Source organism: Fukomys damarensis, unplaced genomic scaffold (assembly GCF_012274545.1).
Source record: "Fukomys damarensis isolate Sample0158 unplaced genomic scaffold, DMR_v1.0_HiC HiC_scaffold_30, whole genome shotgun sequence".
Classification (NCBI taxonomy): domain Eukaryota; kingdom Metazoa; phylum Chordata; class Mammalia; order Rodentia; family Bathyergidae; genus Fukomys; species Fukomys damarensis.
In genome coordinates, this window is record NW_022900942.1 from 55952087 (window position 1) to 55969466 (window position 17380).

The following is a 17380-nucleotide window of genomic DNA, read 5'->3' on the forward strand; positions in this document are numbered from 1 at the left end:
GCTAATTTACCGGCATGGAAGTATTATACTGTATAATCAAATCCAGACTCACTAATTAGAAATTAAAACTGAAAAACTTAAAACATTTAATTCATTTAATAAGAATAAACCCACTACATGTCCTATTAGTCAGCTTGGTCTGCCATAATAAAATATGAAAGACTTGATGGTTTAAGAACAGAAATTTATTACCTCAAACTTCAGGAGGCTGTAAATCCAAGATTGTGGTGCTGACAATTATGGTTTGCAGCCAAGGCTGCCTTCCTAACTGCAGACAGCTGCCTTCCCGTTGTGTCCCCCACCCCACCCCACAGTTGTTCCTCTGTGTGTGCCAGGGCAAGTGCACGCAAAACAGGATCCAGGGTGTCTCTTCCCTTCTTATGAGGACCCCGAGGTTTGGACCTCACCTTTCCAACCTCACTTGACTTTATCTCTCTAAAGGCTGTCTCTCCAAATATAATCACATCACGGGTTAGGGCTTCAACTTATGAATTGTGGGGAAGGTAATTCAGTTCATAAGACACGTTAATATAAATAACATGATTTTAGCCAGGCGTAGTGGCGCACGCCTGTAATCCCAGCACTTGGGAAGCTGAGGCAGAAGGATCGCTGTGAGTTCAAGAGCAGCCTGGGCTACATAGTGAGTTCCAGGTCAGTCTCAACTACATAGTGAGACTCTGTCTCAGAAAACCAAAAAATAAAAATAAAAATAAGAAAAAACATGATTTTTATGGAAAAAATTTATTTTCTGAATCAACTTTATGAGAAGAGTGCACATTATTTATTTTTGTAAATAATTTTACTGTGTGGCTTCATATGAATGGCTAGTTTCTGTCTGTCTGTCTATCTATCTTATTTTTGAAACACAGTCTTGCTAAATAGCCCAGGCTGGCTTCACACCAGCAATCCTCCTGCCTCAGCCTCCTGAGTAGCTGAGATTACAAGTATGCACATCATCTATTTTACATTCAATGTTTTACAAAATTGTTACATTTGCTGAAGTATCGTCATGAAACTATGCAGTTACAAAAGTGAGGCATATTTTAAAATCCTTCTCAGAGACGTATAAATATACTAATTAGATGGTAATAACTTCTAAAAAGCTAATTACAACTTGGAATCTGCAACCATATGAGTGAACTTTTCTATTTTGTCATATTAAAGTCTCAGCTCATTATTTTAAAATAAATTAATATTTAAAGTTCTTCAGTTTACAATTTCTTCAGTCTAACGCTCTCCCAACTGAGCTATTTCAGCAGCTGATTCAGTTTATAATTTCTAATAGTCAATAGGGATTGGTAAAACCTACACAATATTTGATTTCAATAATTTTTATATTGCAAGATTTTACAGTATGCTTAGAAAACATCGGTTCACTTAATTGTGCAGAGCTGATTTTTATTTTTTTAGAGCTTCTGATTTTTAAAATATTAAAAATTATGCTCATTAATTTCCCCACCAGTCTTATCAAGAAGTCTCTAAGTACTGAGAAACTGTCACGCTTGTTGTAGCAAAAACAAATGTTTTCCAAATTTTTCTTGAAAACTTCAATTTTATCATTGGCAACATATTTGTTTCCTTAAGGTAGCAGGCTCGCATCATTGAGAACATGTTCTGCCAAGTCTCCATGTCTACATAATCATAGTTATTGCCTGTTCTATCAAGTAAAAATGTAGTCTCATAAAAAATGAGTGATTTCATCTGGCAACTCAATTGCATATCTGCTTTTTCTGAGGGCCATCATTCTCTTATCTGCAGTAGATACACCTCATGCACACTTCCAGTGCACACAGAGAATGTTAAAAAGGTGCACTAGAGTTAAGATTTAATAGAATCAATAACTTTTTCTGTTTCATCAAAGGCAAGTTATGTGAAAGTTCAATGTATTTACTGCAAATTCATGATGGTAAACAATAAAACAACTACTAGCTCAGTTGGGTGCTGAGGAACCTGCAATTTTATCCACTATTGCTTTATGCCATCAGTGCACAGGTCCACACAAGAAAAAGGAAAATATTGTTATGAAAATAGTATTTTCCCTCTTGGGTGACTGAGACTTCACAAAGCCATTGAGGTTCTTTCCTGTGGCCACTTTGGAGATTACATGGAAGATATAGCCAGCTCCAGAGAGTTGGTGGAAAGTGAGGTAACAGAAGCATCAATTTGGACCACTCACATAATTGCAAATTAGTTGCAAATAGGACTGTAAATGGTCAACCCTATATTTTATAGAAGTTGTGAAGAAATAGTGGGAACTTTCAGGTGTTGGAAAGGGAAGCTAACTACAAGAGATCCCTGCACATATTGGTTGGGAACCTCAAGCTTCTGAAGGGACACCAGGGACCAGGGTTGTGTGACACTGCCCCATTGATTGTGGCCAAAGCAGGCTGTAAGCAGTGCAGACTGTAAAGAGTTAATCCCACAATTGGCTTGCTTTCAGAAGTCCGGTGGAAGCCTACATGCTGAGGTCAGAGTGACTCTTACCCAAATTCCATTTCCTGAGTTAAAACCTTTACTAAAAAGACAAGGTTAATCATTAACCACAACCTACATTTTGTCTGTTCTGTTCCTAATACAAGAATGCTTTGTCTTGTCCAAGTCTTGCCTGCATCAGTAACATGTCCATAGCAACTACACGTCCTATCACGTAGCCCCTTTTCCTCAATCTCACTATGAAGGCACCAACAAATACTGACAGCTCTGGGTATTCAGGGCCTTTGCTTACTCAGACTTGCTTGCGTGAGCATTGATCATTCTGGCTTCACAGCACTGAGCAGGAGATTGGAACCTGCCATGCGGATCTGTGATACAGGGTCTAGTTAGCGGGTAGTGACTCAAGGGCTCAGGGACTAACATGTCCACAGCTTACTTGGCCAGGGGGTTTTTAAAGTTCTTGCCTAAAAACTTAGCTTTGCTGCCAAGTTCCTCTTACATTTGGTCACATATTCCCATCACCAAGGTGCCGGTCTTGAATTTCTCAGTGCAAAGCCGTATATCAATTTGGTAATGAAGGTATCTTTCGTCTACCTAGAATAATGGGACCGCAGTGTCCTGACATTGGATTGCACCAGCTTGCAGTCTTTGACAATTGACTTTGGGTTGGTCACTGTATGATCCCCACCCTCATCCGGATAACTGCATTACCCGAAAACTTCTGCAAAACTTCCCAGTCATTCTGGTGAAAAGGATTTCTGATAGACAACATTGGCTAGTCCTTGATGGAAGATTTCTATAGGCTGGGTAGTTTGTCAAGTGTGATATACTTGCTGGTGTCATCAGAACACTGGAAGTACAGGTCACACTTCCTAGACCTGTCCCTTGCCTTCACTGATGGTGAATTATCTTTGAGAACCCTGTACTGTAAAACCCCTCAGTGCAGAGGTATTTTCAGCCTACCCACTTAGTTCTCTGGCACTTCATTCCTTTTTTGCTTTCTGGCCCTTTAAGATTTTCTTTCTTGTGCGTTCAGTTATGCATTTAAAAACTGGCAATGATCATTTTAGCACTGTGGGTGTTTAAAACAGGACAGCTTTTAGTTACTGTAATTTGCCACATTCAGAAGCTGTTACTGCAGTCAAAAATATTTTCTTCTAAGTCAGACACAGAAAAGCAAATATTGTATGGCCTCACTTATATGTAGAATCTGAAAAAAAGTGAACTCATAGGAGCAGAGTAGAGCAGTGGTCACAAGGGGCTGGTATGTGTGTGCAGGGGAGCGGGAGGCTGGCAGGTGGATGGGAAGTTGTTGGGTAAAGGGGACAAAGTTTCAGCTAGGAGAAATAAGTACCGCAGATCTATTGTGTAGCTGGGTGACTAGTTAATAATAATGTATACTTGAAAGTTGCTTAAATTTGAAATGTTCTTATTACAAAAAATAAGTATATGAGACAATGGAAGTGTTAATTAGCTTGGTTTAATGATTCCACAGTGTATGAATTTATTGAAATATCCCATGTACACCATAGATACAATTTTTCATTTGTCAATTTAGAAGATTAAAACCTATTTTCTTCAACAATAAATTATATTTAAAAAATCTAAAAGGTCAACCTGCCAACAGAACTAACAGATTTCACTGGATTCTTTTATCATTGGAAGGGTGGCAATTTGCCTTCACTGGCAGAGAAACCTACTCTGGATGTTTCTTTTACCTGTGCCAAATGCTTCTACTGGCTTTCCCACCCGTGAGCTTACTGAATGCTCTAAATATTCCACTTCATGGTATCACACAGCATATTGATCCTGAACATGGAATGCTTTTGAGAAAGTAGGGATGTGGGATACAGCCAGGAGAGTCAGCGGTCTTACCAAGTTGTCTGTCATCTTGAAAGAGCCAGTAGGATAGAAATATGAAGACTTAGTTATAGCAGCTACTCAGTGACACTATCTTACAAGGCTAAGGTTCTGTTCAAAAAGATCTTGTGTGTATTCTGAACCATGCTCCAGTTTTAATTTCTCTCAAAGATATAAATTCCAGTATTACCTCTAATATTTTTAATATAACAAAATTATATTTAATCCATACATCTTAGTTACTTTTCTTCTTGCTGAGACAAAATTCCCAACACCCAAAGTTAAAGGAGGAAAGGTTTATTTAGCTCACAGTCTATAGAGATTTAACCCATAATTGGCTAGTCCAAGGCAGGGTGGCATGGCAGACAGGCATCGTATAGGAGAAAACAATTCCTGGCACACAGAATGCAGCAAAGCAACAAGGGGCTTTTAACAGTGTCCCTCTGCCCCTTTTATCTTATCCAGGCTACTTAAAGTGACTAGTGTTCACACCCTTAATGCTAGTGCCCTTGAGCCTAGCATTGCATTGCACCATGAATCATTCCCAGTTTCACACACTCTAGATCCAGCCACCTTTGAAAAAGTCCCACCTATGACAGCATGAGGCTTTGGTAAATACAAGCCATAACAGCATAGTCATTGTACAAATGAATGGGTTTCACGGTGCAATTTCCAAACATCTATTTATTATGCTTTGATCGCACCTCTCTCCCACATTCTGTTGCTCTCCTCTCTACTCTTCCTCTTCTCCCAATCTAACAGTCCATCTCTTACTTTGGTATATATATTTTTTAGTTTCCACATATGAAGAAAACCTTGCTTGTCTTAACATGAAGACTTCTGGTTCCTTCTGCTTTCTTGCAAACAACATACTTTATTCTTCTGTATGGCTGAATAATATACCATATATTTTTTATCCATTCATCCATGGATAGGCATTTAGGCTGATTCTGCAATTTGGCTATTGTGAAAGTGCTGCGATAAACATAGCTATGCTGCTATCTCTTCTGTATGCTGATTTCATTTCCTTCGGATAAACACCCAGGAGTGAAAGTGTTGCCTCAAATGACAGCTCTATTGTTAGTGTGGTTTTTTTAAAACTCCATACTCCTACCAACAGTGTATAAGGTTCCCTTTTCTCTATACCCTCACCAGAATTTTTTTTATAAAAAAAGTGATTCTGACTGAGATAGAATGTCATTGTAGTTTTGTTTTGTATATGTCTGATGGCTAACCATACTGAGCTTTTTATGCATACTTATTATTTGTACTTCTTTGTGAGAAATATCTATTTAGATCACTTGCCCATTTTATTTGAATTACTTGTTCTTTTTCAAGTTTTTAAAAATTCTTTATGGGATGGGGATTTAGCTCAGTGGTGCCACTGCCTGCCTTGCAAGCACAAGGACCCGAGTTCAATCCCTGGTACCAAAAAACAACAACAAAACCCATCTTTATATATTCTGAATATTAATCCTCTATCAGATAAATGGTTGACAAAGATTTTTCCTCTCTTCAGTCCGTTCACTGTTCCCTTTACTATACAGAAACCTTTTAATTTGATGCAATCTCATTTGTCAATTTCTGCTTCTGTTTCCCAAGTTAGTGGAGTCTTATTCAGGAAATCATTGTACGTGCCAGTATTTTAAAGTGTTTTCCCCTATTGCTTTCAAAGTTTCAAGACTTATGTTAAAGTCCTTGATCCATTCTGAGTTGACTTTTGTACAAGATTAGAGATATGGGTCTAGTTGCAATCTTCTACAGCTTCCCAGCACAATTTGTTGAAGAGGCTGCGTTTTCATCAATGCATGTCTTCAGCACCTTTGTCAAGAATCAGTTGGTCAAAGACACGAGGATTTATTTCTGGGTTTTCTATTTTGTCTTGTTGGTCTATGGGTCTGTTTTTATGTCAATACCATGCTGTTTTTGATACTATGACTACAATGTTTTGAAATCAGGTACAAAGATGCCTCTAGCATTGGTCTTGTTGCTCAGGACTGCTCTGGCTATTCTGGATCTTTTGTGCTTCCATATGAATTTTTGGATTTTTTTTTCCTGGTTCTGTAAAGAATATTATTAGCATTTTGATGAGGACTGCATTGAATATGTAGGTTGCTTTGGGTAATATACCCAATTAAACAATATTAATTATCCCAGTCCAGGAATGGTCTTTCCATCTTGTAGTGTCGGCTTCAATTTCTTTATTTAGTGTTCTGTAATTTTCCTGGACTAGGTCTTCTGCTTCTTTGGTTACATTCATTCACAAGTATTTTATTTATTTGTGCCTATTGTGACTGGGATTGCTTTCTTGATTTCTTTCTCAGTCAGCTCATTATTGGCATACAGAATAACTACTCATTTTTCTAACCTGCTACTCTATTAAATTTGTTTATCAGTTCTAAGAGTCTTCCGTGGGATCTTCAGGGTTTTCTAAGCATAGAATCTTATCTGCAAACAGGAATAATTTGAATTTCTTCTTTCCTATATTTATCACTTCTGTATCTCCCTCTTGCCTAATTTACCTGGCTAAAATTTCAAGTACTACTCTGCTGAAGGTAGTGAGAGTGGATACCCTAGCCGTGGTTCTGATTTTAGAGGAAACACGTTTGCTTTTCCCCATTCAAGCGTGCTGTTGGCTATAGGCTTGTCATATACAGCCTTTATTATGTTGAAGTATGATTCTCCCACACCTAAATTATTCAGGATTTTTATAATGAAGGGATGTTGAATTTTAATAAAAGGTCCTTTCTGCATCTATTGAGCTGATCAGATGATTTTTTGATTCTATTTATGTGCTGTGTCCCGTTTACTGATTTGCATATGGTGAACCATACTTGCAATTCTAGAATGAATCTCAGTTGATCCTGGTGTATGATTTTAATGCTGTTCAATTCAATTTTTAAGTATTTTATTGAAGATTTTGGGGCTTTTGGGGGCAGGATCTGTGCAGTTTAGAAAGGCCTTGAAGACACTATGTAAATTCATAGAGCTCCTCCTGCTTCAGTTCCCTAAGGGCTGGGATTAGAGGCCTTTGCTACCACACCCAGTTGAGGATTTTTGCACCTATGCTCATCAAGGTATTTTTTTGTTGTGTCCTTATCAGGTTTTTGGTCTCTTTATAGAATGAGTTTGAAAGAATTTCTTTCCTTTCTCTCTTACTTTTGAGGGTTCTTTTTTGTTTGTTTGTTTGTTTTTGGTACTAGGGATCGAACTCCAAACCTTGTAAGGCTTGTTAGGCAGACGGTGGAACCACTGAGCTAAATCCCGGGCCCTTCTACCTTATCTTTGAATAGTATTGGTATTAGTTCTTTTTTTTAAAGTCTGGTAAAATTTAGATGTGACTGTGTCTGGTCTTTGGCTTTTCTTTGTCAGACTTGTCACTACTGCTTAAATCTTAGGTTTTTTCAGTATCTTCTTGGTTTAATTTTGGTAGATCATATGTAGATCCAAAACTTTGCCCATTTCTTCTAGATTATCTGATTGGTATATGGTTTTCAAAATATTTCCCATTAATCCTATGAGTTTCAGTGGTATCTGTTACAATATACCCCTTCTTCTGGCTTGCTTAGTAAAGGGTTTGTCAATTTTGTTAATCTTGACTATGTCAGGTAGAGATTTTCTGGCCATGTCTTTTGAATTTTAAATGCCTCCTGTACTTGGATGTCTATATTTTCCCCCATACCTGAAAAATCTTCTGGTGTCATTTCACTAAATATATTTTCTTTGCCTCAGTCTGTAGCTCTTCTTCCTTGTCTATTCCAATTATTAAGTTCATTTGGTCTTTTAAAAGTGTCCCATAGATCTTGTAAATTCTGATCATTTTGAGGGTTTTTTGCTTCTTTTTTAAAAAATTTTTTATTAGGACATGTTTGCAGTACTCAGTGATCACATTCCTTGTGAGGAGTTGGTACATGTACATAACACATGCCAATTCTTTTTGCCTTTTTTCTTATTTTTTCTGTTAATTTTTCTTTTTCTTTATCAACTTTGTCTTCAAGTCTTAATATTATTTCCTCTGCTTGATCTCATCCATGGATGAGGTTTTCAACTGAGATTTTTATCTGATTTATTAAGCTTTTTGTATCCAAGATTTCTATTTGAATTCCTCTCTCATATCCTGCATTGTCTTCCTTAACTTATTCAGTTGTTTATTTGTGTTCTTTTGGAATTCATTCATCTTTTTAAAAATAATTCCTTTAGGGCTGGGGATTTAGCTCAGTGGTTCCACTGCCTGCCTTGAAAACACAAGGACTCGAGTTTGATCCCCGGTAACAAAAAAACTAAAATAATAATAATAATTCTCTTAAATTCTTCATCTGGCATATAATCTATCTTGGTATCTTTGGACTACGTCACTATAAAATTATGAGCTTTCTGAGATGTCATATTGCTTGTTTTTTTCATACTCTCCCTTCCTAGTGGTGGAACTCAGTGTCCTCTACCACTGAGCTATATTCCCAACCCTTTTTGAGAGAGGGTCTCAGTAACTGCCTAGGCTGGCCTGAAACTTATGATCCTCCTGCTTCAGGTTCCTGAATAGACAAGATTAAGGTATGCGCCACGGCACCCAGGTTATTTCCTGTGTATCTATGTTGAGCTTTGTGCATCTGTTGGATATCTCCTCATGGCTTCTCTTTATGATGTTCATGCTTTATTGACTTACTGTACAATGTTGGGTTTAATTCAACTTGGACTTCACTGTGTAGTTTCCCTGTGGTTGCTCTGGCTGTGATTAGTGGGTTTTGACATATTATATATTATATCAGAGCCCGAGGGACTAGCTTTCTCTGTAGGTCTCACAAGGGTGGGGTCCCTTGGGTGGTTCAGGCCTGTCTGATGTAGATAACAGAGTATATGGCATGGTGCATTCTGTGGTTATTCTTCCAGACTTATCTACTATGGTCTAATGGGGATGGGGCTGACCAGTGCTAAGGCCCTTCATAGGTTTGGTGTGTAAACATTTTGTGTCATTTCTCTTTTCTTTTGTAACGAGACCAAATGTCCAGGAACAGGTGTTCAGGGCCCCCTAGCCATGCATACTTGAGGCTGGCTCATAGGCTGCGATCTTTTATCCTTTAAATTGAACTATCTGTCAAGGCTTGTGTGCTGCTGGATCGTGGGTGGAATAAAGTGCAGTTTCTGTTCGTTGGACTGGGAGTGACACAGCATCAACCCAGCATGCTCAAATTGTCAGGCACCATCTGCGGCATGACAAAGAGGAACACGAGCAATAACAACAGCAAATGAAAGCAAACTGGAGACAGAAATAAAGTAAAAACCAAATAAAAACTCCCCCAACCACACCAGCAATAACAGAAATGATAGAGGTAAAATAATACAGAATAAACCAGAATAAAAATGACATATATAAATTTTTCTTCTCTGCTGAGATTGTTAATTTTTCAGACTAGAGTGAATGTTTGCAACGTAAGTCAATCAGACCTTTTTTGCATGTCTTCTTCTAGGCTATGATCTCCTGAGAGAGTAGAAACTTGGGGTTACTCACTCCCTTCTTCTCACTTTTGTGTTGCTTCCCCAGGAGACCAGAAGGAGTAATCTGTGACTGCAGCCGGTTGATGTAGTTCCTATCTGGCCTGCTCACCTGTTCGAGCTAACACTGAATGCACAGCTAACTCAGCAGAGTTTTATTCCAGAGATGTTTGTTGTATGCATTCCAAGGGCAGGGCAGATGGCAGGTGCTGCCATATATCGGGTTCTCTTACACCTTTAGTGATGACTACCTCGAGAGTAGAAGAGATTATGTAGTTACAACTGTCTACATGGGAAAGAGATTGTCAGTACAATCTACTACCCACTGCTCCACTGCTCCAACACTTAGTTCCTGTGCAAAATCACATGTGCCTCCTCAATCCCCTGAACTCCAGCAGCTGATTTCCCAAGGTATTGATCTTTTTTTAAAAATGTTTTTCTTTTTAATTTTAAATTAAATTTATTGGTACATTCTAGCTAGACAGTATAGTTACATTCACTACTGGGATCTTGTACCTTTACATGCCAGGTCTTGGTTCTCATTTTTTCCCCTCGTCCCCACCCTCCCTTCACCCCTTCCTCCCCTCCCCACCTTCAAACACTTTAATACCATTTTTACATTTTCTCATATTTTTTTCCTTTTTCCTTATTCCTCTTTCCCTATCCTTCTCACTGTCCCTACACCTTTGGCCCAAGGTTTTGATCTTAAAGGGGTAGTAACCTCCATTCCCTTCCATGTGGCTTAAAATGGACCTCAAAGCAGAGATGGTGGCCAAGTCAGAGCAGTAATATTTGCTGCAAGGTTTTAGAGAGAGAGAATGAAAACTCCAGCGGCCATTGACTCCCAACATAATTAAGCTTAGAAGGCCTTATTTAGATTGCTCCTTGCCACAGCACTAAACATACTCAGTAGGTGTTTATTAGGTCTTTCCCCCTTTATTCTCTACCTACACCCTTTCCCACACTGCTGCACAGCTGGGACTGGGGAGCTCTGTCTCTCTTTCTGTTCCACTATCCAGAGTCTCTGGGTTTTTCTAAGTCTCTGTCTATATGCTCTAAATGAGTAGCTAATCTCCAGTTGTTTGATTTTATCTCATGAAAAAGTGGGTGAGTGCTGGGTGCCACTAATCTGTCATCTTGAATACTAAACCTCTCAGTAGTTAATGTTAATCAGTTTAACAATAACCCACAACCTTCGGACCAACTCTCAGTAGTTAATGAATTTTAATTCCAGAATTGCTATTAATGAGGGGATGTGAACCAAAACAAAAAGTCATTTAACCTCTCAATCTTAGTTATCAAATATGTAAAATGAAAAGGTTTCAAATGTTTTCAGTTGCATAATTCTTTAACTAAAGTCTCCCAAGAAAGCACAGCACAAAATGATGATAGTGGGATACACCCATGTATGGTTGCACATGAACTGTTCACATCCTCTTCACCTCACCACACGACCCAAAGATAAACATCAGAGCAAAGTTCAGACCAAGATGATCAACGAAATTTCCAACAATCTAAAAATGGGACAACTTTCCTAAATGAGATAGAATAAAAATTCCTCTCACGATGTCCCCAGGAAGCAATCAAATTAAAATAAAAAATTGTTATTAACTTTGACCTTGTGGTATGATCCTGAAATGAACAGTAATGATGTAATAATAAATGCCAACAGAAGATGGCAGGCTTCAAAATATTTAAAGATTGAATATAATTTTCTTTAGGTCATTGATTTGAAAGGTAGAAGACATCTAGTACATGTGTAAGGTTTCCAAGTGACAGGAAAAAGTTTGATAGTGTAACAGGTATACATTCTGATTACCAATTAGATCACCTAGGTAGATTAAAAGATGTAGCTAATGTGGGTATTCTGATATTTGTTGTAAGAATATAGCCCACTGTTCAATTGGCTTGGCTAAACAGTTTATAAAATAGCATTTTACAAGTATCATCAGCTAAATGGTTGGCTGGTTGGTAGTGGTAGCAAAGGGCCTTCACACCAATCTCCATACCTGCTCTGTTTTTATTTTTTCTTTTGAAATAGAATCTCATTAAGTCACTAGGTTGTCCAGGCTGGGCTCAAACTTCTTGTGGCCTAAACCTCGCAAGGTGCTAGGATTACAAGCTTGTACCACAAGGCTGGCTTTAAATCAAATCTTTACTTAACTCAGGCATAAAGACAATGCAATATTTCCTCATTATCTTATATGGCTCTTATTAGTAATAAAATGAATCCAGCATGAACTTATTTAAAGCCTGCATACTAAATAAAAGATAATAGGAAATATAGGGAGATAGATCTTTTGCAAATGGGAAGGAGACTAAGAAATGGTAGAAAGGGAGAGGGAGTTGGGCGTGGTGGTGCACACCTTAATCCCAGCACTCATGAGGCTGAGGCAGGAGGATCACTGTGAGATTGAGGCCAGCCTGGGCTACACAGTGAGTTCCAGGTCAGTCTCAACTACGTAGTGAGATCCTGTCTCAAAAAAAAAAAAAAAGGTAGAGGGAGGCAAGGGGAAGATGAAAGAAAATTAAGATCTATTATGTACCTGCTCCCCATGAGAAATGCAATCATTATATACTGCAAACATGTATTGATAAAAAATTAAAAAAGGAAGCATACTTAAACTTTTAATAAACTCAAAACTATTCATATTAAACTCTGTAGTCTTCTTACATATAAGAATATATAAAATTTACTTTTAGAAACTGCCACTACTTTCTCTGAGTCCTAGAGTTCTTATATTGGATTTCAGTCCATAATTAGATAAATTAAGTACCTGAATATTGAAACAAGAGTAATAATTCATCAAGAAAAACACATTCCATGAATTACATAAAGATCATTGCTATGTACCAGTGGTGGTGAACCTATGGCACACATGCTGCTTGTGTCACTGAAAGTTCTAACAGGTTCACCCTCGTGGCTATGTACTAATATATAAGTGTATGTAATAGACTGCCCTGCTGTGACTGTCCTGGAAGACACAGTAAATATTTCAGTGTGAGGTTTAAATTCCCATTTCATCCTTGTTTATTAAAAGCAAAAAGACAATTTCTACTCAAAGATATATGATGCAAAACTAATCTGGAAGAATGAAATTGAACAGGAACCAGATAGCATTTCTATTACTTGGCCTGTTATAGACACTTAAATTAGTCACATCTTTTTAGAAGTGAAGAAAAGACCCTTCAATTAATAAACACCAAGGCTTTCACTATCCAAAATCATCATTTCAGACTAAGTAAATGATTACGTTTTTAACATTTGTGCCATGATCAATATTTTACTACAATATAATCTTGGCATATCCCTGAAAAGCAGAAAATCATTTATAGTGAATACATTAAGTCAACTTCCAAAAAAGTTAACAAATTCATAACTCACTTTCCAAGCATGGTAAGTACCAGAGGGATCTGTCTGATATAATCTTGGGATACCATCATCATCAAAACCTACAATTAAGGCAGAAATACCAAAAGGTCTTCGTCCGTTGCTCTGGGTATATTTCTGAAAAGTAAAATTTAGCTTTAGGATAACATTATTATTTATAAAATATAATTTTTAATGGTAAAACATTGGTGTCAAAAGGATCTACTTTCCTGACCTTTATTCTACATACTTTTATGATCCTTTCTGAATTAATCTCAATTCATAATGAAAAATTTAAGAATTATATACAATCTGTAAAGTAAAATGACAAGTTTTTTTATATAGTTTTAAAATATTTTTCTATTGCTTTATGAATATTCAGTAACATAACTAGACTGTAATTTCTTTAATAGAGTAGATAACTATCTTTACACCACACCACTTTGGTTCTCAGCAAAACTGATTTCAATGAGCTGTGCTTTGGAAGCACATACTTGGTTTGCCTTGAGGAGCACTTTAATTGTTACTATTATTATCAAGCATTCTTAGCTGATACTATTATAGTCAAATATATTCTGCTAAGTATAAACTAAGTTGCCTCTACTTAAAAATTCAAGTGAGACATTTTTTTCAGCCCCCAAACGAAGGACTCTGTTTCTTTCAAAGAAAAAGCATACATTTTTCTCATAGATAATGGGGCACTGGAAACCAATTATAGTTCTTAGTACTTTAGCGTCAGAAACTTCCTGGATTTGTACTCAGGCGTGAATTCACACCGAGATTGGGGTTCCCACATGTCATGTACTGAGGAAGCACTGACACAAAGCAGACGACTAATATGTAGGCAAATTTATTTAAATGTATATAATTATATGGCTGTATGTACCTCTGATGATACTTTTTTTTTTAATTGGTACCAGGGATCGAACTCAGGACCTTGCTCTTGCGAGACAGGTGGCAGCACCACTGAGCTAAATCTCCGGCTGCTGTATATAACTCTGTATGCAATTCTGTGGCTGAATTACTTTACTTCCTGGTTTTATCTATGTATCATATCTATTTTCTTATTTTTCAATTTTATTATATAAATTTGAATATGAACACTTGAGCAATGTACATAAACAACCTGTTTCAGGTATGAAATGAAATGACTTAGAGGAAAAATATTTTTATTTTATTTACTCAATCAATTTTTTTAAAAATGAAAAAGTAATGCACACAAGGGTTAAAATGATTTAAAAGTACAAAAGATGCATATGAGATATCAATCTTCTGTCCTGGAGCCTCAGGCCTCCTCAGTGACAATTTCATTGTTGCAGATTCATAACTGTTTCTATAAATATTCTATGCATAACCTTGATATTTCTAGAATAAATCTTAAAACCACAACTGGGAGCCTTGTATGTACACTGTTCTGTCCTTGCTTTTTGGTGGATGTGTTTTTAACAACTGGGAAAATCAAGACAAATATAAAAGTAGGATAACACAAAAATACTGTGCATTCTTGCAACATGAATTAATAAATTTAAAAAATAAATAGAAAGTTGTTGCAAATCAAACTGTAGTTTCTAGAATATGCACAGTTTGTGAAAAAATCTTTACACAGATCCATAATAACATCCATGCCAGAAAGTATTTTATATGCTTGAAATGCAGTAAATCATTTAATCCACAGTGCAATTCAACCAAGTATCAGTAGGTATTATTGTAATGCTCACCTTACATTAAGAAAATCAGAGCAAAAGCGGCTAAATACTCTTTCCAAGGCACCAAATAAGTACTAAGGCCAGGATTTTATGTATGTATGTATGTATGTATGTATGTATGTATGTATTTATTTGGTTTTTTGAGACAGGGTCTCACTATGTAGTTGAGATTGATCTGGAACTCACTATGTAGCCCAGGCTGGTCTCGAACTCACAGCGATCCTCCTGCCTCAGCCTCCTGAGTGCTGTGATTACAGATGTGCGCCACCATGCCTGGCCAGGCTAGGGTTTAAAACCCCCAATTCTGGCTATCACAGGCATATGTTTAAAAGCTTGGTTGCCTCTTAAAAGAAAAGATAGTTCACACTATGAGAAACGGAAATAGCAAACTAACATGTAAAAAATTCAACCTCACTAATTATAAAACACAAATTAAAACAACCATTACAGTACTATATAATACTTACTTTGCAAAATAAAGAAAAATGAAAAACTCAATGTTGATAGTTCCTCAGGGACAGCTAGTTCCTAATAAAAATTTGTTCAATTTTTCTAAGAAGCAATTTAGCTACATATAACCAGAGTCTTAAAATCAATTACAATCTCTAATCTTGTAATCTCTTACTAAAAATTAATTTAAGAATAAAATTCAAAGCAGAAAAACAAAAGCTATGACCAAGATAATGTTATTAGGATAATAGAGAATGAAAACGAATATTAAAGAAACTAAAGACAATGTAAATTTCAAATAGCAACTACAAGCAGTATAATATAGTAAAAGAATGTAAGGATGCTGCTGCCATATATAAAGTACATACAAAATAAGTTTAACAGTAATACTTCCATATATCACAATTATATTTAAATGATAAACCATGTATCTATGCATGGATTCAGGAGAAATCACATCTAAACCTGATCAACTGTGTTTAAGTTTGTAGAAAAATAATGTTTATTTCTTTTAAAACTTTAAAGTATCATTAGCATTGCATTTCCACACCAGATCGGCGCGTTGAGGGTGGTATGGCCATAGACAGTACTGCATTTCCAGAAGAATAGAAATTCCTTTAAGAGATTAAACTTATCATCCTTTTACATTTTATAGAATTAAACTGATTAAAACTTCTAGTAATTAAATCAATTCATTATACCCAGATAAGAGTGATTAGGAGAAAGAATTAGGAATTTAGTAGTTTTGCTTTGTTTTCGTCCCCCACCTGGAGTCAACAGATGACTATAGAAAGCACTCAGGTAGATAGGTTGTTTTTGCTGTTGTTAAACTTTTTGTATTAGTACATATTTGTCATATATATTGACCATATTCATCATAGGGAATTTGTACCTGTACATAATATATCTTCATTCTTTTCCTCCATTCCCCTCTCCACCCTTTGACTCCTCCTCTCCTCTACATTTGCATAAGCTTTTTTCAATGTTTTTCTTTCCATTCTCTTGTTCTCTTTGCCCATTCTTGCCTTTGCCCTTCTTCCTCCTCTTTCCCTTGTTCCCCTTTCCATTTAAACATTTTCTTCCTACTTCTCAATATTTACCATCCATTTTGGTCATTTTTTTTTATGCTTTTGGTTTCTCAAAAAAAGGAAACAATGCAATATTTAAACATACATGTCTTATTTTACCTAAAACTATGGTCTCAAGGTTCATCCAATTACATAAAAATGTCTCAAGTTTATCTTTCTCCATGACAGAGTAGTAGTACTTCATTAGAGGTGCCTGTGACCCAGCTATTTCGCTTTCTTAGTATCTTCGCAAAAGAGTTAAAAAGCATCATACCACAGCAATATATGCACAGCAGTAGGTATGGCAGCACAATTTGTAATAGCTAAGTCTTGGAAATAGCCTAGATGCCCATAAACAGATGAAAAGATAAACAATTTAGTAGTTTTTACAGACTGAAGGCTTGGAGTGATTGTATGATCTCCATGATGGAACCTACAATGAGGAGAAAGGAAAGGAGAAACCTTAAGAAAAATCTGTTAGAATACTAACTTACCTGCTTTAAAGTTGCTATAAAGCGAGTTATGTATTCTACAGTGACCGAATCCTCAACTGTAAGCTTATGGCTCTGGCACGCCACCTGGGCTCTGTTTATTATGACTCTAGCATCAGCAGTCAGTCCTGGGAAATAGTTAAAACTTTTTAAAATATATTTTTCATGATACATGCTTCCTTGTCAAAAGGGTTTCAGCCACCATCAAATTTTTCTTATAACACCCCTACACACAACACACGCCCTATATAAAAGAATTGTGTTATTCTCAAACTTTGGCTTTCTTTCCTTTTAAGACTTATTTTAATGTGTTTTGTTTAGTTTTTAAAGAAAATGGTTTAAAAGAATAATGGGTTTAAAGAAAATGGTTTAAAAGAATAATGGGTTAAACACTAACAGTAACCTGGATTTCTTTTTATCAAATAAGTGTTACTTCACGGTCAAACTTATATTCACTGAATTTAAATTTCATTTAATAAATCTGTGATATGTCATATCACAGTTTTTTTTTTT

At 36.5% G+C, this 17380-nt stretch overlaps 1 protein-coding gene across 5 annotated transcripts in view; it reads right to left on the reverse strand.

Annotated features, from left to right (window-relative positions):
- The window catches only part of Psma8 (proteasome 20S subunit alpha 8), a 42834-nt gene that overhangs the window by 19953 nt on the left and 5501 nt on the right, over positions 1-17380 (reverse strand). For all 5 annotated transcript variants that reach the window (XR_784196.1, XM_010643621.1, XM_010643619.2 and 2 more), the window contains exons 3-4: positions 16871-16995; positions 13169-13291 (exon numbers count right to left, since the gene is read on the reverse strand). Coding sequence is in view for 4 of the 5 variants with exons in the window: in XM_010643621.1 (XP_010641923.1) it covers positions 13169-13291; positions 16871-16995 (248 nt within the window). In the remaining variant the exon portion in view is untranslated. The remainder of the gene's footprint in view (positions 1-13168; positions 13292-16870; positions 16996-17380) is intronic.